General features: G+C 37.9%; 2 protein-coding genes across 2 annotated transcripts; one reads left to right on the top strand and one right to left on the bottom strand.

The window, feature by feature from the left end:
* Positions 1–10,631: 10,631 nt before the first annotated feature.
* On the bottom strand, positions 10,632–11,221 carry LOC114113300 (keratin-associated protein 21-1-like). The gene has a single exon (XM_027965696.2). The coding sequence runs from the start codon at positions 11,219–11,221 to the stop codon at positions 10,925–10,927; it is 297 nt and encodes a 98-aa protein (XP_027821497.2). The 3' UTR covers positions 10,632–10,924.
* Positions 11,222–24,647: 13,426 nt separating this feature from the next.
* On the top strand, positions 24,648–24,941 carry LOC121818042 (keratin-associated protein 6-2-like). The gene has a single exon (XM_042241323.2). The coding sequence runs from the start codon at positions 24,648–24,650 to the stop codon at positions 24,939–24,941; it is 294 nt and encodes a 97-aa protein (XP_042097257.1).
* The last annotated feature ends 707 nt before the right edge of the window (positions 24,942–25,648 follow it).

Raw genomic sequence — 25,648 nt, 5'->3', positions numbered from 1 at the left:
TGTTTTGTATCTCTGCACCCAATACCAGATGATAGTACATATCTGCAACATGAACCTTAAGGTTTGTTAACTGACTGAAAGAACAAATAATGGGTTTTACAATTTAGAACCTCTACATTATGCAGTAGCTCACCAAATAAAAGGATTTTGTGTTTCCTCTTAAAGCGGTATTAAAGTTTAAATCATTTCCTGACTACAGAAGGAACTCACTCATGGCAATGGTCTTTCCTTTCTGTTATAATATAATTAGATGTGTATGCATATGTGAGTGTGTGCTCAGTTGTGTCTGACTCTGCAACCCCAGACTGTAGCCCACCAGCCCATGGAATTTTTCCAGGCAAGAATACTGGAGAGGGTTGCCATTTCCTACTCCAGCAGTTTCTTCCCAAGCCAGGAATTGAACCTACATCTCTTGTGTCTTTCGCATTGGCAGGTGGATTCTTTACTACTAGCGCCACCTGGGAAGCCTGATATGATAACATATGTGAAGCCAAATCTTCATTTTCCCAACATTCATTAAACTCATACTCCCCTACACGCACACAAATTTTCTCTAATTTTATTATCCCTGTCTCTTCCAACATTATTGCTATTTTCTCATTTCACTCAAGCTAATAGCAACAAATTCTCTTATATTTCAGTCCTAATATTTCAGATGCCAAAGCTATATTAAGTGTTAGTTTGTGAAAACCTTTCTCTGGATATATAAATTATTTCATACATGCCTAATAAAGATAGACCCTTTTCTGGACACACAAATTTTTTTATATACACCTACTAAATTACATTCTTCTTTATTTTAGACATATCTTTGATGATAAGGAATATAAGGGGGAAAGTTAGATTTTTCAAAGAGCTTTAAGTGTTGAAATTCTCTTCCTCTGCTTGTAAGACTAAACTTAGTGTAACCCAGAGCATAGTCCTATCCTCAGATCAGATTTAATAAATGTTGTAGCTGTGAAAACTGTACTGCACTTGAAAGAACCAGCTTTTTCATCACTTGGACAAATTGTATTCTGAGTATAACCTCACTCCGGAGCTGAATTTGACAACAGGTCCAGTTTACCTGGTGTGGGCCATTGTGTGCAGTCTCCTAGGTTCAAGGACCTCAACACCACATTTTGTGTAATGAAGCATGACATGCAGATGAGCAACATCTTCATCTCTGCCCATTGAAACTTGATTGTTACTGAATCTGAAGATTTATTGACTATGCCAATGCCTTCGACTGTGTGGAGCACAAAAATCTGTGGAAAAGAAATGGGAATACCAGACCACCTTACCTGCCTCCTGAGAAATCTGTATGCAGGTCAAGAAGCAACGGTTAGGAACAGACTCAATGAAACTATGAGACATGCCATGTAGGACCATTCAGGATGTTTTGGTCATAGTGGAGAGTTCAGAAAAAACATGATCCACTGGAGAAGAGAATGGCAAACCACTTCAGTATTCTTGCCTTGGGAACCCCATAAACAGTATAGAAGAGCAAAAAGACATGACATTGAAAGAAGACCTCTCCAGGTCAGTAGGTGCCCAATATGCTACTGGAGAAGAGTGGAGAAATAACTCCAGAAAGAATGAAGAGACAGAGCTAAGAGAAAAGAACGCCCAGATGTGGATGTGATTGGTGATGGAAGTAAAGACGGATGCTGTAAGGAACAATATTGTATAGGAACCTGGAATGTTATGTTCATGAATTAAGGTAAATTGGAAGTGATTTAAATCAGTCCTGAGTGTTCACTGGAAGGATTGATGCTGAAGCTGGAGCTCCAATACTTTGGCCACCTTTGATGTGAAGAACTGACTCACTGGAAAAGACCCTGATGCTGGGAAAGGTTGAAGACAGGAAGAGAAGGGGGCAACAGAGGATGAGATGGTTGGGTGGCATCACTGACTTGATGGACATGAGTTTGAGTAAGCTCCAGGAGTTGGTGATGGGCAGGAAAGCCTGGCATGCTGCAGTCCATGGGGTCACAAAGAGTCAGACACGACTGAGTGACTGAACTGAAGTGAACTGAGACAGGAGACTGTAAGAGGGAACATCAACATTTTAGGAATTAGTGAACAAAAATGAACTGGAATGGGCTAATTTAATTCAAATGACCATTATACCTGCTACTAGGGCCAAGAATCCCTTAGAAGAAATAGAGTATCCCTCTTAAGTCAACAGAAGGGTCTGAAATGCAGTACTTGTATAAAATCTCAAAAATGACAGAATGATCTCTGTTCATTTCCAAGGTCAACCATTCAGTATCACTGTAATCCAAGTCTATATCCCAACCACTAATGTGGAAGAAGCTGAAATTGAACAATTCTACGAAGACCTGCAAGACCTTCTAGAATTAATACCCCCAAAAGATGTCATTTTCATCATAGGGGACTGGAATGCAAAAGTAGGAAGTAAAAAGATACCTGGAATAACAGGCAAGTTTGGCCTTGTAATACAAAATGAAGCAGGGAAAAGACTAACAGTTTTGCCAAAGGAACACACTGGTCATAGCAAACATCCTCTTGCAACAACACAATAGTTGGCCCTACACACAGACATCATCAGATGGGTCAAAACCAAAATCAGATTGATTATATTCTTTGCAGCCAAAGATGGAGAAGCTCTATATAGTCAGCAAAAACAAGACCAGGAGCTGACTGTGGCTCAGATCATGAACTCCTTATTGCCAAATTCAGACTTACATTGAAGAAAGTAGGGAAAACCACTAGACCATTCATAAATCAATTCTCTTATGATTACACGATGGAACTGAGAAATAGATTCAAGGGATTAGATCTGATAGAGTTCCAGAAAAACAATGGTCAGAAGTTCATCACATTGTACAGGAGGCAGTGATCAAGACCATCCCCAAGAAAAAGAAAGCAAAAAGGCAAAATGGTTGTCTGAAGAGGCCTTACAAATAGCTAAGAAAAGAAGAGAAACCAAAGGCAAAAGAGAAAAGGAACAATATACCCATTTGAATGTAGAGTTCCAAAGAATAGCAAGGAGAGATAAAGCTTTCCTCAGTGATCAATACAAAGATAGAGGAAAAAAATAGAGGAAAACAATAGAATGGGAAAGTCCATTGGGGTTGCAAAGGGTCAGACACGATGAGTGTTTGAACTGAACTGAACTGAACTGAGTATGAAGAGGCTTTTTTGTTACAGGATCTAAATGTTAGCATTCAGGAAGGTCATAAAAAACACTTAAGTCAGAATCCAACAGAGTAATAGGTTCTCTGATTCAGTGATTTGACTGCACTTTTTAATCCCATTTTTATATATGCTCCAGTTAAGGCATTAGAGAATCTTACTGAGCCACTAGACTTTACTCTTTTCCACCTGAAAAATGTAGCCCTACCTTATCAAAACTTAATTGACTCTTCCTGCTGACACTTGCTATTGATCTTTCTAATCTTTCTTTTCAATTGGTGTCAGCTCATTTCTCACAACTTCAAACACCTCCTAGAGATATTTCAATCCTTACTCTCTTTCTTTTTCATTGTTTTTGTTCAGTCAATAAGTCATGTCCCACTCTTTGCGACTCCATGAACTGTAGCACGTCAGGCTTCCCTGTCCTTCACTGTCTCCCAGAGTGTGCTCAAACTTATGTCCATTGAGTCGGTGATGCCATCCAACCAGCTCATCCTCTATCACCCTCTTCTCCTCCTGCCCTCAACCTTTCCCAGCATCAGGGTCTTTTCCAGTGAGTCACCTCTTTGTATCAGGTGGCCAAAGAACTAGTGTTTCTTTTTCAGCATCAGTCCTTCCAGTGAATATTCAGGGCTGATTTCCTTCAGGATTGACTAGTTAGATCTCCTTGCTGCCCAAGGGACTCTCAAGAGTCTTCTCCAGAACCACAGTTCAAAAGCACCAGTTTTTCAGTGCTAAGCCTTCTTTATGGTTCAATTCTCACATTCGTACATGACTACTGGAAAAATCATAGCTTTGACTATATGGATCTCTGTTGGCAAAGTGATGTCTCTTATTTTTAATGCACTGTCTGTCTCATTAATTCATTTTATTTCCTCCATTCACTATCAGCTTGAATTTGTCTTCATTATTTTTTGTTGTTTATTTTTATTTTCATGGACTAGAAAGTAAAGACTGTGAGGATAGAAAACTTGTCTATAATTTTCCCACTGTGTCTTCACTGTTTAGTATGAGAGCTTCTCAATACTACTCAAAAGTATTTGTCAATTAAGTGACTGAAATCAATTTCTTCAATCTCAATAAATATATGAAAACAAATATATTTCTAATTTCATCAAAAGTAGATGGTATGATAAAACATTTATTCTCATTTATCTTTTGTGAGTTCTTCTTTCCCTGTGTACTTTAACACCTAGATCTGCTTGTAATTTTTCACTAACTCTGGAAAGTACGTCTTTCATTCTATTACTCCTTTAACCACTCAGGTCACCTCTTCTCTGCCTTAGACTTTATGTTAACAACATAAATAAAGTGTCATTCATCCTTCTTTTCCCCTGAAGATCCAACATGGGCAAAATGTTATTTTCCAAGCATGGTTCTGAAGTAGTGTAAGATATGTGCATGGGTATGTGAATGACTGAGCATGTGGAATATGAGAAATAAGTAGAGAAGATATTATTTCTAACACAGGTATAAGAAGAAATGTTTGTATTATATTAAAGAACAACTCAAGGTGAAGGCAACCTATTAGCCCAATCTTCAAGAGAGGTCAGAAGAACTAATTCACAAACAAGTACACAGAAATTTGTTAGAAGAAATGAACCATTTTTATTGAGAATAAGTGATTTCCCCCACCGTATGATGCTACAATCATCGACACAGTCATAACAGAGAATCAGAGATTAAGATGATAAAGGCTAACTATTGGGAAATGATCAGGTGCTATCATGGAACCTCAGGCTTTAAGGATGTTAATCTAAATATGGGCGGCTGGAGGTCAAAGCCTCTGTCAGGCATGTAATTTCTTAGACATAGAAATGTAGCTTAAAAATCTTTGAATTAGCATTATCTTTAGATGTGTTATTTCAGAAGCATTATCTTTAGATGTGTTATTTCAGAAGGCTTGGATGGTGATATTCTAGCAGCAAGAAGAATATCTGTAGCAGACTGGCCGGTAACTGCAGTATCTGGAGCCATATCCGCAGCCATATCTTGTCCCATAACCACAGCCATAATGGGAGCCATAGCCACAGCCATAATAGGGGCTGAATCCACAGCCATATCCTGAGCCATATCCATAGCCAGTCCCATATCCACAGCCGTAATAGGGGCTGAACCCACAGCTATAGCTGTTTCCATAGCCATAGACGCAGGAGTTGCCGTAGTAGTTGCAGCACATGTTGTCAAGGCAAGTGGATTCAGGTGGACTGCAAGAGGATGTTTTCGAAATGTGTGTGTCTTCTCCTCCCCATGGACCTTTATATCCTGTCACTAATTGGCAGAGCATACCATTCATTCCCTGACATAGAAAACAAATATGCAAGCAACATTACGCACCAGCCACTGTTGACAGTCACTAGTGGTTTCTTTTAAATGAGCTTGCTATTTTGGTGATTCCAGTTTTATTAAAGAGCATCATTTGAATTTTCACTGCCAAAGAATTGTCTCAGTAGAGTCATGTGCCCAAATAACAAATTTCTTGTCTGGGTTGGTTTTTTGGTTTGTTTGTTTTGTTTTTTGAGCTGTGTGAGCTATTTATCTAATTTGGATATTAACACCTTCTTGGTCACATCATTTGCAAATATATTCTTCCATTTCATGGTGGTCTTTTCATTTTTCAGCTACTTCCTTTTGCTGGGCAAAACCTTTTAAGTGTAACTATGTTCTGTTTGTTTAACTTTTAATTCTTTTGCCTTAGGAGACAGATCCAAAAATAGCTTTTACAATTTATGTCAAAGAGTGATCCTTTATGTTTTCTTATAAGAGTTTTATATTCTCATGTCTTACATTTAGGTCTTTAGCCCATTTTGAGTTTATTTTTGTATATGGTATGAGGCAATTTTCTAATCTCATAGTTTTACATATAGCTCTCCAGTTTTCCACGTAGCACTTGAAGAGACTGTCTTTTCACCATTGTATGTTCTTGCCTCCTCTGTCATAGGTTAATTTATGGCATTATTTCTGGCCTCTGTATTCTGTTCCACTGACCTGGGTCTGTGTGTGCATATGTGTGCTCAGTCATGTCCAACTCTTTGAGACCCCATGGACTGTAGCCCACCAGGCTCCTCTCTGCATGGAATGTTCCACACAAGAATACTGGAGTGGCTTGCCATTTCCTACTCCAAGGGATCTTCCAGACCCAGGGATCAAAGCCAAGTCTCTTGAGTCTCCTGTATTGGCAACCCATACCACGGTGACATTTGGGCAGCCCTATTCTGGGGCAAACACCACACTGTAGTATTGTCTGAACTTTGGGACGGTTGTCCAGTTTTGTCCTTTATTCTGAAGAGTTCTTTGGAAATTAAGGACCTTTGGCTGTTCTAGTTTAAGATTATTTTTCTATGAAATAGGATTATTTATTCTAATTCTGTGAATTAAAAAAAATTTGTTCTACTACTGTGAAAAATGTCATAGTTATTCTGATGGAGATTACATTAAATCTGTGGGCTTCTTTCGGTAGTGTGGCCATATTTAATATTCTTCCAATCCAAAGACATATGATATATTTTCATTTTTTTATATCAATTGCAATTTTGTTAATGAAAATTTAATAATTTTCAGAGCACAGGTCTTTCACTTCTGTGTCTAGGTTTATTCCTAGGTATTTTTTGATGCAGTTTTTATGAGATTCATTCTACTTTCTCTTCTGAATGTTCTATTATGAGTTATAAAAACATAGCAGATTTCTGTATATTAATCTTGTATCATTCAGCTTACTGAATTTATTAGTTATTTATGGTTTGAAGGTGGAGATTTGATTTCACTACATAAGGTACAAAATCACTGCAGATGTTGACTGCAGCCATGAAATTAAAAGATACTTGCTCCTTGGAACAAAAGCTATGACCAACCTAGACAGTGTATTAAAAAGCAGAGATTTTTTTTTTTTTGCCAACAAAGGTCCATCTAGTCAAAGCTATGGTTTTTCCAATAGTCATGTATGGATGTGAGAGTTGGACCATAAAGAAAGCTGAGCACCGAACAACTGATGTTTTTGAACTGTGGTGTTGGAGAAGACTATTGAGAGTCCCTTGGACTGCTTGGAAATCAAACCAGTCAGTGCTAAATGAAATCAGTCCTGAATATTCATTGAAAGGACTGATGCTAAAGCTGAAACTCCAGTACTTTGGCCACCTGATGTGAAGAACTGACTCATTGGAAAAGACCCTGATGCTGGAAAAGAGTGAAGGCAGGAAGAGAAGGTGACAACAAAGGATGAGATGGTTGGATGGCATCACCAAGGCGATGGACATGAGTTTGAGAAAGCTCTGGGAGTTGGTGATGAACAGGGAAGCCTGGCGCACTGCCTTCCATGGAGTCACAAAGAGTCGGACATGACTGAGCTACTGAACTGAAGTATAAAGTACCGTATCATGGACAAATAGTGAGTGTCATCTCTTTCTTTCCAGTCTGGATGCTTCTATTTCTTTTTCTTGTCTGACTGCTGTAGCTAGGATTTCCAGTTCTATTGTAAGTAGAAGTGGTAAGAGTGAGCATGATTGTCATGTTACTGAACTTAGTAGGAAGGCTTTAATCTTTTCAATATGGACTATTATGTTGGTTGTGGGTTTGCCATAAATGAATAGTTTTTACTAAGCTGAGATATTTTTCTTCTACACCCACTTTGACCAGAGTTTCCATCATGAATGGATGTTGACTTTTTCAAATGCTTTTTCTGCATCTATCAAATGACGCTATGGTTTTTGTCTTTGTTGTTGTTGTTGTTAACGTGGTGTATCACACACATTGATCCAACCTTGTGAGTCTCAAGTAAATCCAACTCAGTCAAGCTATTTGATCCTTTTCATATTGTTGAAATTTGTTTGTTGATGTTTTGTTCGGAATTTTGTATCAATTTTCATCAAAGATCTTGGACTACCATCTTCTATTTTCTGTAGTCTCTTTCTCTGGATCTGATGCTAGCATAGTGGTGGCCATGTAGAAGGAACGTGGAAGTGCGCCCTCATCCTCAGTTCTTTGGAGCAGTGTGAGAATGTTAGGTTTGTTTCTTCTTTTTCTATTTGCTAGAATTTCCCTGTGAAGCCCCCCAGACTCACATCCATCGAGTCAGTGATGCCATCCAGCCATCTCATCCTCTGTCATCCCCTTCTCCTCCTGCCCCCAATTCCTCCCAGCATCAGAGTCTTTTCCAATGAGTCAACTCTTCATATGAGGTGGCCAAAGTACTGGAGTTTCAGCTTCACTATCTTTCCCTCCAAGGAAATCCCAGGGCTGATCTCCTTCAGAATGGACTGTTTGGATTTCTTTGCAGTCCAAGGGACTCTCAAGAGTCTTCTCCAACACCACAGTTCAAAAGCATCAGTTCTTCGACCTCTTGCTTGCTAGAAGGTTTTCAAAGCACAGATTCAGTTTCATTTCTAGTAATCAGCCTGTTCAAATTCTTTCTTGATTCAATCTTGGGATTGTGTATGTCTAGACAAGTTTCTAGAAATTCATCTGTTTTTTCTAGACTGTCTAATTTGTTAGCATATAATTGTTAACTATCTATTATGATCTTTTGTGTGTCTGTGGTATCACTTGTTACTGTTCCTCTTTCATTTCTTACCAAAATTGAAGTAATGGATTATAGCAACTCATTGTAAAAGACCCTGATGCTGGGAAAGATTGAGGGAAAAAAGAGAAAGGGTTGACAGAGAATGAGATGGTTGGATGGCATCATTGACTCAATGGACATGAGTTTAAGCAAACTCAGAGAGATAGTGAAGCACAGGGAAGCCTAGCAAGCTGCAATTCATGGCATCACAAACAGTTGGACACGACTGAGAAATTGAACAACAACAAATTACAGTCACAACTATGCAATCCAAGTTGGAATGGAGTGTAAACTCTGAAGGGTGAGTCCTTCTACTGAACACTCACATTTCAACAAGAACAAAAAAATGAGTTATGACCCAGTAGTTTATGGAATGCCTTCAACAGGAATTTTCAGCAAGCTCCTGATTTCATTTTCTGAGAACATTCTTAATTGGACAATTTTTTTCCAGTGGAAAAATCTTTCTACCTATTATTTTTTCTGGTATTAGTCACTGGATCAGCCATTAATCTGATCCCCCTGCAATGTTTAATCCCTAATAATAGGGATAAAGAAAATATACCTTATTCCAATTTTTATCATTCTTCAATTTCTTTCCTTTTCTGTCATCATCACAGATTTCTCTGCCATTCAGTTCACTTTTCAATACTACTGACATCACACACTTTCTGTCCACAATATACCTAAATTACTGAAATATCTTCTATCTTTACTGTACTAATTCTAATACCTTTCATTCAAATGTCTGGACAGTGGTCCAAAACAACAAAAACAATATATTTTCTGTACATCACTGAATAACCAATTCTGAGAACTGTGCCTAGCATATAATCTGCACTTAGTCTACATTTCTCCAATAAAAACATAGGTGAAGTTAAACATTTGTGTAGCAATTATAAACTGTAAGATATTTGAATATATTATTTCCATTTTCTCATTTTCCTAAAGCTGAGTGTCTCAAATGTTCTTTGATTAAGGGAGTCGTACCATTTCAGATTTTGAAGGTACGTTGAGTTATTTTGTGAAAACTCTTTTCTAGATGTGCAAATTATCTCATACATGCCTAACAAATCACATTGTTACAAAACTTCATAAATTTTCTCCCATTTACACTTGCTACTGCCCTTTCTTTGCAATTGACATCAGCTCATTTGCCACAAGTTGAAAATACCTCCCTGAACTAGCTTTCTAATACTTCAACTTTTACTCTCTTTTGCATTTACCTATTTTATTCCCTTCACTCAAAATTGTCAGTTCCAAATGATCTGAATTATTTATTCTGTTTGTTTTTCTATATGCACGGGCTGGAATATAAACACTGTGAAAGCAAGAGGCTTGTCTTTAATTCACCTTCATTGCCTTCACTGTCTAATTTGAGACCCTTTCAAAAATACTCAAAACTGTCAGTTAAGTGATTGAAATCAATTTCCTCAACCTCGGTATATGCAAATACATAGGCAATTACATCAAAACAGACAAAATGAGTAGATTTCTAGTATTACTTTTCTGTTGCTTAGTTCTTTATTCTCATGTTCTTAATTCCTATATCTAATTCTAATTCTCATGAACCTGGAAAGTGTCTCTTCCATTCTTTTAAGCACTCAGGTCATCTTTTGTCTATCTTAGACTTTACATCAACTTCCTCAATAAAGTGGCATTCTTCCTCCTCTTTCCCCTTTAGTTCCATCCTAGACACGGTGGGATTTACAAAGCACAGTTCTGAAATACTGGGAGACTTGTGCTTGGATCTGTGAGTGCCTGAGTGCATGAGATACAAGAAACAGGTGGGGAAGACACTATTTCTGACACAGATATGGACAGAAATGTTTGCATTACATCAAAGAAGAACTCAAACTTCATGCATCATGTTTGCCCAGTTTTCAACTGAGTCTACAATGCCTGGAAAAAGAGTAATTCACAAGCAAGTACACAGAGATTTGATAGAAACAATGAATCATTTTTATTGAGAACAAGTGATTTTGTTAGGATCATCAATACAGTCATAACAGAGAATCAGAGAATAAAGATGAACATTTGCACAAGAGGCAGAGATATTACCAAGAAGCTTCAGGGCTCAAAGATGCCAATCTAAAGTGGATATTTGCAGGTCAAATTCTCTGTCAGGCATGTGATTTCTTGCAAGTGGAAATCGTGGGTTCTAAATCCTTGAATTGGCATTATCTTTAGAGACTTCATCTCAGAAGCAAAAAGGGCTTAGATGGTGATGTTCTAGCAGCAAGAAGAATAACATCTCCTGTAGCAAACTGGCCAGTAGCTGCCATAGCCAGAGCCATATCCACAGCCATACCTGGTTCCGTAGCCACAGCCATAATAGGGGCCAAATCCACAGCCATATCCTGTCCCATATCCACAGCCGTATCCTGAACCATATCCACAGCCATATCCTGAACCATATCCACAGCCATATCTGGTTCCATAACCACAGCTATAATAGGGGCGGAACCCACAGCTATAGCTGTTTCCACAGCCATAGCCACAGGAGTTGCCATAGTAGTTACAACACATGTTGTCAAGGGAAGAGGATTCAGGTGGACTGCAAGAGGATGTTTCTGAAGTGTATGTGTCTTCTTCTTCCCTTGGACCTTTATATACTGTCAGTAATTGGCAGAGCATACCATTCATTCCCTGACATAGGCAGCGAATATGGAAGCAACATTATGAGCCAGTCACTGTTGACCTATAATGCTTTGCTTAAAATAGCTTCTTATTTTGGAGACTCATTTCACTTAAAGAGCATCATTTTAATTTTCCTCTGCCAAAGAATTTCTCACTAGAATCATGTGCCCAATAACAGATACCCATTTTCAAAACCTCCTTTCATTTAATATATATCTTATTTTAAAAGGTTTGGGAGGAAATGTTAAAAAAAAATTCCCCTTAACTTTTTCTTTTTTATTTTCACATCTACCTCTGATCACTTGAGAACAAATGTCTCTTCATTTTCTTGAATCACTGTAACGTCTTGCCAGAGTTCTTCACACAGATACCTACTTCCTGATACCAATTGGTATCTTGTTGTAGAACTCAAGGATGCTCCTAATTCTCCAGGGCACAGAACAATATGTAGTAACTAAAAGAAAAATAATCCAGAATGTCAGTAGTACTGAGAATAGAAACATTACAGTATAGCTGTGTGTTTGCAAATAAGTTTCTCTCTCTATGGATGTCTAAATCCAAACATATTCTTCCTTCTCACTCTAAACTAAACATCTGAACTTTCTATGTCCAAGCATGTAGCCAAAAAATGTGTAGCTTCTTAAAGTTTCAGTTCAGTTCAGTTCAGTCACTCAGTAATGTCCTATTCTTTGCCACCTCATGGACTACAGCAAGCCAGGGTACGGGTCCATCATCAACTCCCAGAGCTTGCTCAAACTCGTGTCCATTGAGTTGGTGAGGCCATCCAACAATCTCATCCTCTGTTGTCCCATTCTCCTCCTGCATTCAATCTTTCGCAGCATCAGGGTCTTTTCCAATGAGTCAGTTCTTCGCATCAGGTAGCCAAAGTATTGGAGCTTTAGCTTCAGGATCCGTCCTTCCAGTGAATATTCAGGACTGATATCCTTTTGGATGGACTGGTCTGATCTCCTTGTAGTCCAAGGGACTCTCAATAGTCTTCTCCAACAACGCAGTTCAAAAGCATCAATTCTTTGGCATTCAGTTTTCTTTATACTCCAAATCTCTCATCTATACATGACTGCTAGAAAAACCATAGCTTTGAGTAGACAGAGGTTTGTTGGCAAAGTAATGTCTTTGCTTTTTAATATGCTATCTAGGTTGGTCTTACATTTTCTTCCAAGGAACAAGCGTCTTTTAATTTCATGGCTGCAATCACCATCTGCAGTGATTTTGGAGCCCAAGAAAATAGTCTCTCACTGTTTCCATTGTTTCCCCATCTATTTACCATGAACTGATGGGACCAGATGCCATGATCTTAGTTTTTTGAATGTTGAGTTTTAAGCCAATTTTTTCATTCTCCACTTTCACTTTCATCAAGAGACTCTTCAGTTCCTCTTCACTTTCTGTCATAAGGGTGGTGTCATTTGTATATCTGAGGTTATTGATATTTCTCTCCCAGCAATCTTGATTCCAGCTTGTGCTTCATCCAGCCTGGCATTTTGCATGGTGTACTCTGCTTAGAAGATACATAAGCAGGGTAACAGTATACACCCTTGACTTACTGCTTTCCCAATTTGGAACCAGTTCATTTTTCCATGTCCAGTTCTAACTATTGCTTCTTGACCTGGATACAGATTTCTCAGGAGATGGCTAAGGAGGTCTGGTATTCCCATCTCTTTCAGAATTTTCCACAGTTTGTTGTGATCCACACAGTCAAAGGCTTTGGCATAGTCAATAAAGCAGAAGTAGATGTTTTTCTGGAACTCTCTTGCTTTTTCTATATTAAAGTTGGGGAAGGGAAGGGAAGGGAAAGTCGCTCAGTCTTGTCTGACTCTTTGCGACCCCATGGACTGTAGCCTACCAGGCTCTCAGTCCATGGGATTTTCCAGGCAAGAGTACAGGAGTGGGTTGCCATTTCCTTCTCCAGAAAGTTGGGGTGTGTGTTATTTTTGCTTATCTCACTTGCTTATGTGTACTACTATCTTTCATAATCAAGCAGATTCCAATACTTGTTATTTTTTACAATAAGAACCATGAAAGCTTCTATTGTACACTCAAATATCAAAAACAGTGAAATGAGTAGTGATCCAGTACTTCATTGAATGCCTTCAGAAGGAACTTTCATCAAGCCTCTGATTTCATTTCTGAGAATTTTCAGTATTAGGCATTAATTCTTCAGCTGAGAAATCATTCAAACATTTTTTTTCTTCTATTGATCACTGGTATAATCTTCTGACTCTGCTATGTTTAATCATGAATGATAGGCATAAAGAAAATGTATCCTCATTCCAATCATCATTATGCTTCAGTTTTCTTACCTTTCCTTTCCTCCTTGCAATTTGAAATTTTAAGTTTGCCTCGCAAATTCTCTACAGTAGACACTTTGCTTTTCAATGCCACTGCCAAAGCAGAATTTCTGGCCACAATTCCCCTGGTTTACTGAAAAGACTTCCATCTTTATTGCATTATTCTAAACCTTTTCACTCAAGCCTCTCCATACCTAATGATGCCTGCAGAACCACCTCTATTCTGTGCATCATGGAATAACCAGCTCTGGTTATAATACCTTGCACATAAGTTGGGCTAAATTAATATTTCTCTAATAAAAAATTGATAGATTAAGTCAAATTTCTGTTCAAATATTTGTGTGTCATTTACAAACTTATAGATACTTTGATTGATTATCACCATTTTGTCATTTCACTAAGTTGGATGTCTCACCTGTTCTTTCACTAGTGAAAGTATGAAAGTGTTAGTTGTCCAGATGTGTCCAGCTCTTTGCAACCCCATGGACTGTAGCCCGCCAGGCTCCTCTATCCATGGAATACTTTAGGCAGGAATATTGGGTTGGATAGTCATTGCCTTCTGCAAGGGATCTTCCCAACCCAAGGACTGACCCCAGGTCTGCACTGCAGGCAGATTCTTTACTGTCTGAGCCACCAAGGAAGCCCTCTTTAACTAAGGGAGTCACACCGTTTCAGATTTTGAAGGTATGTTAAGGGTTAGTTTGTGAAGACTCTTTGCTGGATAAGTAAGCTATCTCATACATGCTTACTAAATCATATTCTTCCAAAACTTCGTGGACTTCTTTTCCCCTTTACAATTGCTACTGTCCTTTTGAATCTTTCTTTGCAATTGGCATGAGATTTCACAAGGTGAAAATATCTCCCTTAAATATCTCTTTAATGCTTCAATCCTTACTCTCTTTCCCACTAAACGGTTTTATTCCCACATCCCAACTGTCAGTTTGAAATTATCTTATTTTTCATTCTTTTATTCCTCACCTACTAAAATGTAAACACTGTGAGAGTAGAAAATTTTTCTATAATTTTTCTACTTTATTTTCAGTGTCTAAGATGAGACCTTTTCAAAACTACTCAAAACTATTAATCATCTAAGTGATTGAAAACAATTTCAACATCAATATATACACAAAGAAATACATTTGCATTTCCATCAAAAGCAGATGATATGATAGAATGTTTTGACTTTTGCATGCATTCTTTAGTCTCATGTGTTTGACACCTATCTCTGCTTCTTATTTCTCATATATGCTGGAAATTTCCCTTCCTTTCCATTATTCCTTTAAGTACTCAGGCCACCTCTTGTTTATTTTGGAATTTGCATTAACTTCCTGAATAAAGTATCATTCCTCCTCCTCTTTCACCTCCAGCTCCACCCCAGACACAGAGAGATTTGCAAAGCACAGTCCTGAAATACTGAGATTTCTGCTTATATATGTGAGTGCCTAAGCTGAGCGCCAAAGAATTGATACTTTTGAACTGTGGTGTTGGAGAAGACTCTTGAGAGTCCCTTGGACTGCAAGGAGATCCAACCAGTCCATTCTGAAGGAGATCAGTCCTAGGTGTTCTTTGGAAGAAATGATGCTAAAGCTGAAACTCCAGAACTTTGGCTACCTCATGTGAAGAGTTGACTCATTGGAAAAGACTGTGATGCTGGGAGGGATTGGGGGCAGGAGGAAAACGGGACAACAGAAGATGAGATGACTTGATGGCATCACCGACTTGATGGACGCGAGTCTGAGTGAACTCCAGAAGTTGGCGATGGACAAGGAGGCCTGGCGTGCTGCGATTCATGGAGTCGCAAAGAGTCGGACACGACTGACTGACTGAACTGAACTGAACTGATCTGAAGTATGTGAAAAACAAGAAATAAGTGGGAAAGACATTATTTCTGATGCAGGTATAAAAAGAAACGCTTATATCAAGAAGGACTTCAAAGTTCAGCTTCACATTTGCTCAGTTTTCAATAGAGGCCATAACACCTCAAAACAAAAATTTTGCTCAAGCAAATACACAGAGATTTTTTAGAAACAATGAACCATTTTTATTGATAACAATGGACTTCCCCAACAGTAGGGTATTAGGATCATTACTACAGAGAGTCAGAGATTAAGGGAGTAAAGGTTAATATGGGAAAAAAGACAGATACCCCCATGGAGCTTCTGACCTCAAAGATGCCAATCTTAAGAATGGGTAGTTGAAGGTGAAAGCTCTGTCTTGCATGTAATTTCTTGCATATAGAAATCATGACTTTTCAATCCTTGAATCAGCATTATCTTAGATGTGTGGTTTCAGACATAAATGGTGTTTTAGGTGGTGAAGTTCTAGCAGCAAGAAAAATAACATCTCCTGTAGCAGACTGGCCTGTAACTGTCATAGCCAGAGCCATATCCACAGCCACAGCAGGAGCCATATCCACAGCCATATCTGGTTCCATAACCACAGCCATAATGGGAGCTGTATCCACAGCCATTATAGGGGCTAAATCCACGGCCATATCCTGAACCATATCCACAGCCAGTCCCATATCCACAGCCACATCTGGTTCCATAACCACAGCTATAAAAAGGGCTCAATCCGCAGCCGTAGCCATAGGAGTTGCCGTAGTAGTTACAACGCATGTTGTCAAGGGGAGCAGATTCAGGTGGACTGCAAGGCGATGGTTCTGAAGTGTGTGTCTTCTTCCCATGGACCTTTATATGCTGTCAGTAATTGGCAGAGCATACCATCCATTCCCTGACATAGACAACAAATATGGAAGCAACCATGATGTGCCGGTCACTTTTGACAATCGATAATTTGCCTAAAGTAGCTTGTTAGTTTGGAGATATTTAAAGACCATCATTCTACTTTGCTCTGCCAGATAATTTTTTCAGTAGAATCATGTGCCTCTAAACAGATACTCATTTTTAACATTTCTTATCATATAATTTGTATCTTATATTAAAAATGTGAGAAGCAACGTAGAAAAATTTTTCCCCTTTTCTATCTCTTCCTTCTTAAATCATTTGCCTCTGGCCATAAGACAAGAATATTTCTACCTCCTTTCTTGAATCATTGCAAATTCATTTATAGAAGCCAAAGATGCTGATGATTCTGCATTCACAAAGAAGCCCCCAACAAGAAAAATTCTTGTCCAAACTGTCCATAGTGTTAAGAATAGAAATCTTGTTTTATAGCTACATATTTATAAATGTTTCTCTATCTGTAGATGCCTAAATCCAGACATATCCTGTCTTCTCCGTCTAAACAAACAAACATATTCAATAATCAAACATGTAGTCAAAATTGTTTTGTTATTGACCTTTTCTGCATATCTTACTTGTACAGATTTTACTTTCACATCACCTATTTCAGAATTGGGCAGGTGCCAAATTTTTAAGTTTTTTTTTTTTTTATTCAACTGTATCTGATTTGCAATATTGTGTTAGTTTCGGGTGTAGAGCATAATGATTCAGTATTTTTGAAGATCTAGTCCATTAAAAATTATTGCAACATAATACATAATTCACCATGCCATATAGTATATCTTTATTGCTCATCTATTTTATAAACAGTTGTTTGCATCTGCTACTCCAGTAGTACTAATTGGTCCCTCCCCTTTGCTATCTCCTTTCATAACCAAAAGATTGTTTTCTATATCTTTGGGTCTCTTTCTGTCTTACATATGCATTCATTTTATAATTTTAGAGTTTTCATATAACTGAAGTAATACAGTATTTGTTTTCCTCTATCTGCATTATTCCTCTGCCCAAACATCTTTCACTAAGCATATTCTCTAGATCCATCCATTTTGCTGCAAACTGCAGTATTTTATTTTTATGTCTCAGTAATAGTCCATGATGTGTATATGTACACCATATCTTCTTAAATGAGACATTTGAGTTGCTTCCATATGTGAGATATTATAAACAGTATTGCTATGAACCCTGGAGTGTATGTATCTTTTGAAGTTAGTGTTTTCACTTTTTCTGGATAGGTACCCAGGAGTAGAATTGCTGGATCATGTGGCTGCCCTATTTTTAGGTTTTTATGGAACCTCCATACTGATTTCCATAGTGGTTGAACCAATCATTTACATTCCCCAAGAGTGTTCAACTGGTTCCTTTTCCCATATCCTCTAAAACTTCTGATATCTACTGATTGCTTTGGTGATAGGTATTCTGACAGATGTGACTTGATATTGCATTATTGTTTAAATTTGCATTTTCTGATACTTGGTATTATTGAGCATCTTTTCTTGTCCTGTCAGCCATCTGTGTGTTCTATGTGCCTTTTTATGCCAATACTATGCTATTTTGATTACTGTAGTTTTACAATATAGTCAGTTTGGGTGAGTTATAGCTCCAGCACTATCGTTTTTTTCTGAAGAGTGATTTGCCAACAAGTGGTCTTTTGTTGTTCTAGTTTTAAGACTATTTTTCTATGAATTTTAGAATTATTTAAGGATTATTGTAGTTCTGTGAATTTTAGGATTTTTTTGGTCTACTTCTGTCAAAAATATCATGGATACTTTGATAAAATTACATTAAATCTGTAGATTTCTTTGGGTATTCAGTTCAGTTCAGTTCAGTCCCTCAGTCGTGTCTGACTTTTTGTGACCCCATGAATTGCAGCACACCAGGCCTCTCTGTCCATCACCAACTCCCGAAGTTCACTCAGACTCATGTCCATTGAGTCCGTGATGCCATCCAGCCATCTCATCCTCTGTCGTCCCCTTCTCCTCCTGCCCCCAATCCCTCCCAGCATCAGAGTCTTTTCCAATGAGTCAACTCTTCACATGAGGTGGCCAAAGTACTGGAGTTTCAGCTTTAGCATCATTCGTTCCAAAGAAATCCCAGGGCTGATCTCCTTCAGAATGGATTGGTTGGATCTCCTTGCAGTCCAAGGGATTCTCAAGAGTCTTCTCCAACACCACAGTTCAAAAGCATCAATTCTTCGGCTCTCAGTTTTCTTTACAGTCCAACTTTCACAGCCATACATGACCACAGGAAAAACTATAGCCTTGACTAGATGGACCTTTGTTGGCAAAGTAATGTCTCTGCTTTTCTATATGCTATTTAGGTTGGTCATAACTCTCCTTCCAAGGAGTAAACATCTTTTCATTTCTTCACTGCAATCACTATCTGCAGTGATTTTGGAGCCCCCAAAAATAAAATTTGACACTGTTTCCGCTGTTTGCCTGTCTAATTCCCATAAAATGATGGGACCAGATGCCATGATCTTCATTTTCTGAATGTTGAGCTTTAAGCCAACTTTTTCACTCTCCTCTTTCACTTTCATCAAGAGGCTTTTAGTTCCTCTTCACTTTCTGCCATAAGGGTGGTGTCATCTGCATATCTGAGGTTATTGTTATTTCTCCCAGCAATATTGATTCCAGCTGTGCTTCTTCCAGCCCAGAGTTTCTCATGATGTATTCTGCATAGAAGTTAAATAAGCAGGGTGACAATATACAGCCTTGACGCACTCCTTTTCCTGTTGGAACCAGTCTGTTGTTCCATGTCCAGTTCTAACTGTTGCTTCCTGATTTGCATATAGGTTTCTCAAGAGGCAGGTCAGGTGGTCTGGTATTCCCATCTCCATCAGAATTTTCCACAGTTTATTGTGATCCACACAGTCAAAGGCTTTGGCATAGTCAATAAGAAATAGATGTTTTTCTGGAACTCTTCTATTATGGCCATTTTAATAATATTAACTTTTCCAAATCAAGGGAATGGGATATCTTTCCATTTTTGCATATCATTTTCAATTTTCTTTATCAAAGTTTGTGGTTTTCAGAAGATACTTCTTTCACTTCCTTAAGTTGATTCCTAGGTATCATTTGTAGAACCAATTAGATAAGTTTTTCTTTTTACTCTCACTTCCTAGTATTTCATAATTAGTGTATAGAAACACAACACATTTCTCTATACTAAAATTGTAACATACAATCTACTGAATTAACTTATTAGTTCTAATAGGTTTTCAGTGGAGACTTTAGAGTTTTCTATACAAAGTACATCATCTGCAAGTAGTGATAGTGTTACCTTTTTCTTTCCAATACATTTTATTTCTTCTTGTCTGCTGCAGCTAGAATGTCCAATTCTACTTTAAATAGAAGTGGTGAGAAGGAGCATCCTTTGTCTTATTCCTGAATTTAGCAGGAAAGATTTCACCTTTTCACCAATGAGTATTATGTTGGCATGAATTTGTCATAAACAGTCTTTATTATATTCAGCTATTTCTCCCTAAACCACTTAGATGAGAGTTTTTAACTTGAATGGATGCTGATTTTTTTAAAATTATTTTTTCTTATTTATTGAAATGAGCATGTATTTTTTGTCTTTCTTTTTGTTAACATAGGTGTATCACATTGATTGATTTGCATATGTTAAACTGTCTTTGTGACCCTGGATTAAACCCAACTTGATCATGGTGAATGACACTACTTTGTATTTTTTAATTTGGTTTGCTAACATTTTGTTGAGCTTTTTATTTATTTATTTGTTCTTTGGTAGTGTTTTTCTCTGGTTTGGTAGCAAGGAAATGGTGGTCTACTATTGGAATAAATTAGGGAATGTTCCCTCATCTTCAGTTAGTTGGAATAGTTTGAGAAAGATAAATATAAGTTATTTTTATACATTTGGTGTAATTCCCCTGGAAATTTTTTGAATTGCTGCTTTAATTTCACTTTTGGCGATCAGTCTGTTCAAATTATTTTTCTTCTTAACTCAGTGTTCGTATGCTCTGTGTTTCTAGAAATTTGTGTTTCTTCCAGGTTATCCAATTTGTTAGTATATAACTATTCACAGTATTCTCTTATGATTTTTCCTATGTCTGTGGTATCTCCCAGTCCTAGGGATTGGAAGGTAGAAAAAAATATACCCTAAGGAGAAAATCTATGAAGTGAAGTGAAGTGAAAGCTACTCAGTCGTGTTGAACTCTTTACGACCTCTTAGACTATTGCCTGCCAGGCTCCTCTGTCCATGGAATTCTCCAGGCAAGAATACTGGAGTGCATAGCCATCCATTCTCCAGCGGGTATTTCCAACCCAGATCACACCCAGGTCTTTTATATCTTCTGCACCGCATGCAGATTCTTTACCATCTGAGCCACCAGAAAAGTCCATATATAGTCCTAATTACGGGAATCTTTAGAACATATTTCACATGGATATTTAAAACCTACTGTTTAATAAGCCTTTGATCTTGACTAAAATGTCTTACTGCAAGATGATACTTAATTCGAGTTATCAAAATAGACTCTAGAGAAGGCGTTCTCACCGAGGGCGCGCTGTCCCTCACCCGGATCATCTCTCCTTCGGGCCCATGGAGGCGCTCCAGGAGCCGCCAGTCCTCAGCTGAGTGGGAGGGGTCTGCAGTACAGGTAAGCAGACCACCACACAGGAGCATGTGCTAGAAATAAAATATTTTCCTACTATGAACTGATCTTTTTACTCCTGTGGAGCTTCAAAAATATTGATATCAAACTTTTGCATAAACATGTTCCCAAGACATATGCTTTAAAAATATAACATAAAGTTATTCTTTAATCTGAGCATGAAAATATGCATGATTCCATGCCCATTATGTTGACATGATGTTAACACTGTATTTTGGGTAATAAATTACTGTACAAAATGGCTTAGTCAGAGTGCAAAAAGTCAATAACAGGTAATTTATATTCTGAGGGGTTTTGCTTCCTCATCATAAAAGTGTTTTTAATTAGGGCATACATATGGGTATACCATAGAATGACTTCTTTTATGTTACAAAGCTATTATATTAAATTCAAACTAAATCAGGATTACAGTACAAATAAATATGGGTATTTTATAGCTGTTATTAAACATAAATTTAAAACTATGGAATAAGAAAAATGAGATTTCAAAAATTTAATTTTTATTGGACTATAGTTGATTTACAGTGTTGTGCTAGTTTCTGCTATACAGCAAAGTGAATCAGTCATATACATACCTATATCCACTCCTTTTTCAGATTCTGTTCTTATATAGGTCATAACAGAATATTGGGTAGAGTTCCCTGTGCTATACAGTAGATTTTTATTAGTTATCTATTTTATATATAGTAGTGTGAATATGTCATTTTCAACCTCCCAGTTTATCCCCCTCTGTCCCCCCTTCCCCTCCCAACCCCTTGGTAACTATGCTTGTTTTCCACTTTTGTGATTCTATTTCTGTTTTATAAATAGCTTCATTTGTATTTTTAGATTTCATAGAAATCTAAAGAAATATCATATATTTGTCTTTCTCTGTCTGACATACTTCACTCTGTATAAGAATTTTTAGGACCACCTTGTCACTGAAAAAAAAATTATTTAAAATTAAAGTTTATGTTTGGATTCTAAAAAGTGCATATTTAAATAATATGTATTAAATGATAATCACAAAAGTAAATATATATAGACAAGGGGGGTGGGAAGGAAAGTGAGATAAAGGGAATAACATTTATTGAGTAAAATTCCCGACCAGAACACTAAATAGATATGAAACATAAGGAAAACAGTTATATAAAAATAGTTAAGCCTCATTTTAGAAAGAAGAAATTTGCATTTAGAAAATTTAATCATATAATCAAACATCTTTACAGTATATGTGGCTCTCCAATGTTTGAATACATGTTTGATTTGATCCATCCATTTTTATGGAAGGATACTGAGTCCAAATTATGTATCAGGGACTGTACTTAGAGCTGGTTTCAAGGATGCACAGAATGGGAGTTGTCTTTACTGTTTTAAGCCAGTATCCAGAGATCTGAATGGAAAGGTATTAGAAATAATGCAACAATGATAAAAGAGCTTTTCAATAATCCAGGGATACTGTGACCAAAGAGTGTGTTGGCTGTGGCAGTGAAAAGTAACGTGTCTGTACGAGAGAATTTGTCAAGTAGAATTTATAGTTTTGTATTTCAAGGTGGACAGAAAAGGTAAGAAACTGAAGGATAAGAAAAATGGAATGGGAATATATGTTCTTAATGTTTATGGTTAGGGATGAAACATAGCAGTGTTCAGATTAGACCAGTGACCAATATCAGAAAAATTGGTAGAATGATTTAACTGAAGGAAAAATCTCTGATAGTGAAACTTCTCAACAATTGAAGTTGGCAGCCTTGTGAAAATCCCTGTTAAAGGCATTCAGTAAAGTACTCGACCACCACTTATTCCTTTGTTGTTGAAATTCAAGTATATCCAGTGGAAAGAATGATCTTGACTTTATACTCCCTTCCAATTCAGTTCTCATGGTTGTTACAGTGAAAAATAATCTAAATTTTGGAGTCTACCAGATTCTGAAAGAGTTGATTTGAATAAAACATAGAAACTAAGATAAGCAAAAAAAAAAAAAAGTCCCCCTACCCCAACAAATAAAGCAACATGTTTTCTTTGGACTGAAAATTTGGTCATGAAAGTTTGAATGTTTGGTATGAAGTTACATTTCAATCAGTGAGGCAAGACATAGTTTCAAAAAACTTTGACAAGTGCTTTGATAAGAACCAAGAGGTGGTGATAGTGGTTTAGTTGCTAGGTCATGTCAGACTCTTTGCAACCCCATGGACTATATAGCCCGCCAGGCCCCTCTGTCCTTGGGATTTCCCAGGCCAGAACATTGGAAGAGGTTGCCATCTCCTCCTCCAGGGGATCTTCTAGAGCCAGGGATTGACCCACATCTCTTGCCTTGCAGGCAGATTCTTTCCTGAGCCACCAGGGAAGCCCCAAGGGCCAAGAGGAGGATGATCCAGTTCAGACGGAGGAAAGGCATCTCACAGGAGCTGATTACAGATCTGAGTTTTCAGTAAAAATAGAATTTTTTTTTAAGTGGAGAAATTTGGTGGCAAGAAAAATATTAACAGCAGAAGGAATGACACTCATTTTCCTCTTTTACATGTTGAAAAGGTAAGTGTGTTAGAGAGGATTATTTAGAAGAAAGCAGACATATATTTCAAAGTCACAATGAACATTTTTGTAGAAGGTTGAGAACTTCTGATTAATGTACATATGAATAAGGATAAAATTGAGTTTTGTGGTACTTGATGTCATGAATATACTAGGAACTGAAGATGGGCTTTTGCTGTAAGTATCAAGGTGACCCTACTTACCTTTAGCCTTTGAACTAAACGTGTAAGGAACAGTAGTGATAGAAGAAGGCAAGAATAATTGAGTGAGGGGAATGGACTAACATCTCATAACACAAAACTCTCATAAGGCTGTATGTGAAAAAATGAGTTTCTGGTCTAACTGAGGACTTCTGATTCTTCAGCCAAATCAAGTTGGTTACACGGTTAAAGGCTCCTCAATGGTGATACTCTGGTAGCTACAAAAAAGGGAGGAAAGAGGGCTGCCCCACTTGAACAGGCCCTTCCCCTGCCTGGTGCACGGAAGAAGAAAATATAAGAAGGGACACATACAGCACACTGTCTCCACAACTATAAGTATTCACTCTTCCGGGGAAAGACTCTGTTTCGAATTATCAGGTACTGACCCGATTCTTAGGATTTGAGGAGAGTCGGACAAGGCAGGGGTAAGGAATGCAGAAAGGGTAGGAGAAAACGGACAGGAAGTTGCAATGATTCAGGAAAGGAGACTGGAATATTCCTTTTCCTGTGGTCAGAAGCAGGTATTTTGGAAAAATGAGAGAGAAAGGGAGGCAAACGTGTCTGACATTCCCCAACAAGCTTGCTTTATAAGGTATTTGTTAAATGATAGGAGGTTTTGAAAATGATCAGCTTTGGGTCACTCGATTCTACTAAGACAGTTTGTCAGCAGAACAAATTAAAGTGAAGCTCTTAAAATGAAACAGGAGTCTCCAAAATAATGAGCTATTTTAAGCAAACATTATTGATTGTCAGTGGTGACGTGACTGGCTCATCATGTTGCTTCCATATTTGCTGCCTATGTCCGGGAATGAATGGTATGCTCTGCCAATTACTGACAGTATATAAGGTCCAAGGGAAGGAGAAGACACACACACTTCAGAAACATCCTCTTGCAGTCCACCTGAATCCTCTTGCCTTGACAACATGTGTTGTAACTACTACGGCAACTCCTGTGGCTATGGCTGTGGAAACGGCTATAGCTGTAGGTTCAGCCCCTATTATAGCTGTGGATATGGAAGTAGATACGGCTGTGGATATGGCTCAGGATACGGCTGTGGATATGGTTCAGGATACGGATGTGGATATGGGACAGGATATGGCTGTGGATTTAGGCCCTATTATGGCTGTGGTTATGGAACCAGATATGGCTGTGGATATGGCTCAAGCTATAGCAGCTACTGGCCAGTTTGCTACAGGAGATGTTATTCTTGCTGCTAGAACATCACCATCTTAGCCTAGTCTGCTTCTGAAATGAAGAATCTAAAGATAATACTGCTTTGAGGATCAGTAACCCAGGATTTCTACTTGCAAGAAATTACATGCCTGACAGAGGCTTTGATCTCCAACTACCCCCGTTTAGAATGACGTCCTGAAGTCTGAGGTTCTATGGTGATAACATCTGACTCTTCCAAATGTTAGCCTTTACTCCCTTAATCTCTGAATCTCTTATGACTGTGTTAATGATCCTAACATTCTATAGCATGGAAAACCCCTTATTCTCAATAAAAATCACTCATTCCTTCTAACAAATCTCTGTGAATTAGTCTTTTTTGAGGTGCTATGGACTCTTTGGAGACTGGGCTAACAGGGTGCTTGAACCTTGAGTTCTTTGATATAATACAAGCATTTCTTCTTGTATTTGCACCACAAATAATACCTTATCCAACTATTTCTTGTATCTCACATGCGCAGGCACTCACATACCCAAGCACAAATCTCACAGTATTCCAGAACCGTGCTGAACCGTGAAAATCTCACTGTGTCAAGAATGGAGCTGGAGGAGCAAGTGGAGGAGGAATGACACACAGTCAGGTGGTCATGACAAAGTTCAGGTACAGGAAAGACAATCTGATTTCCTGAAGGAGTAATGGAATAGAAGAGATACTTCCCAGAAGTAATGAGAAATTGGAAGCAGAGTTGGGTGT

This window comes from Ovis aries, chromosome 1, assembly GCF_016772045.2.
Source record: "Ovis aries strain OAR_USU_Benz2616 breed Rambouillet chromosome 1, ARS-UI_Ramb_v3.0, whole genome shotgun sequence".
Taxonomy (NCBI): Eukaryota; Metazoa; Chordata; class Mammalia; order Artiodactyla; family Bovidae; genus Ovis; species Ovis aries.
The sequence above is the reverse complement of the archived record's forward strand: the minus strand, read 5'-3'. Positions and strand labels throughout refer to the sequence as shown.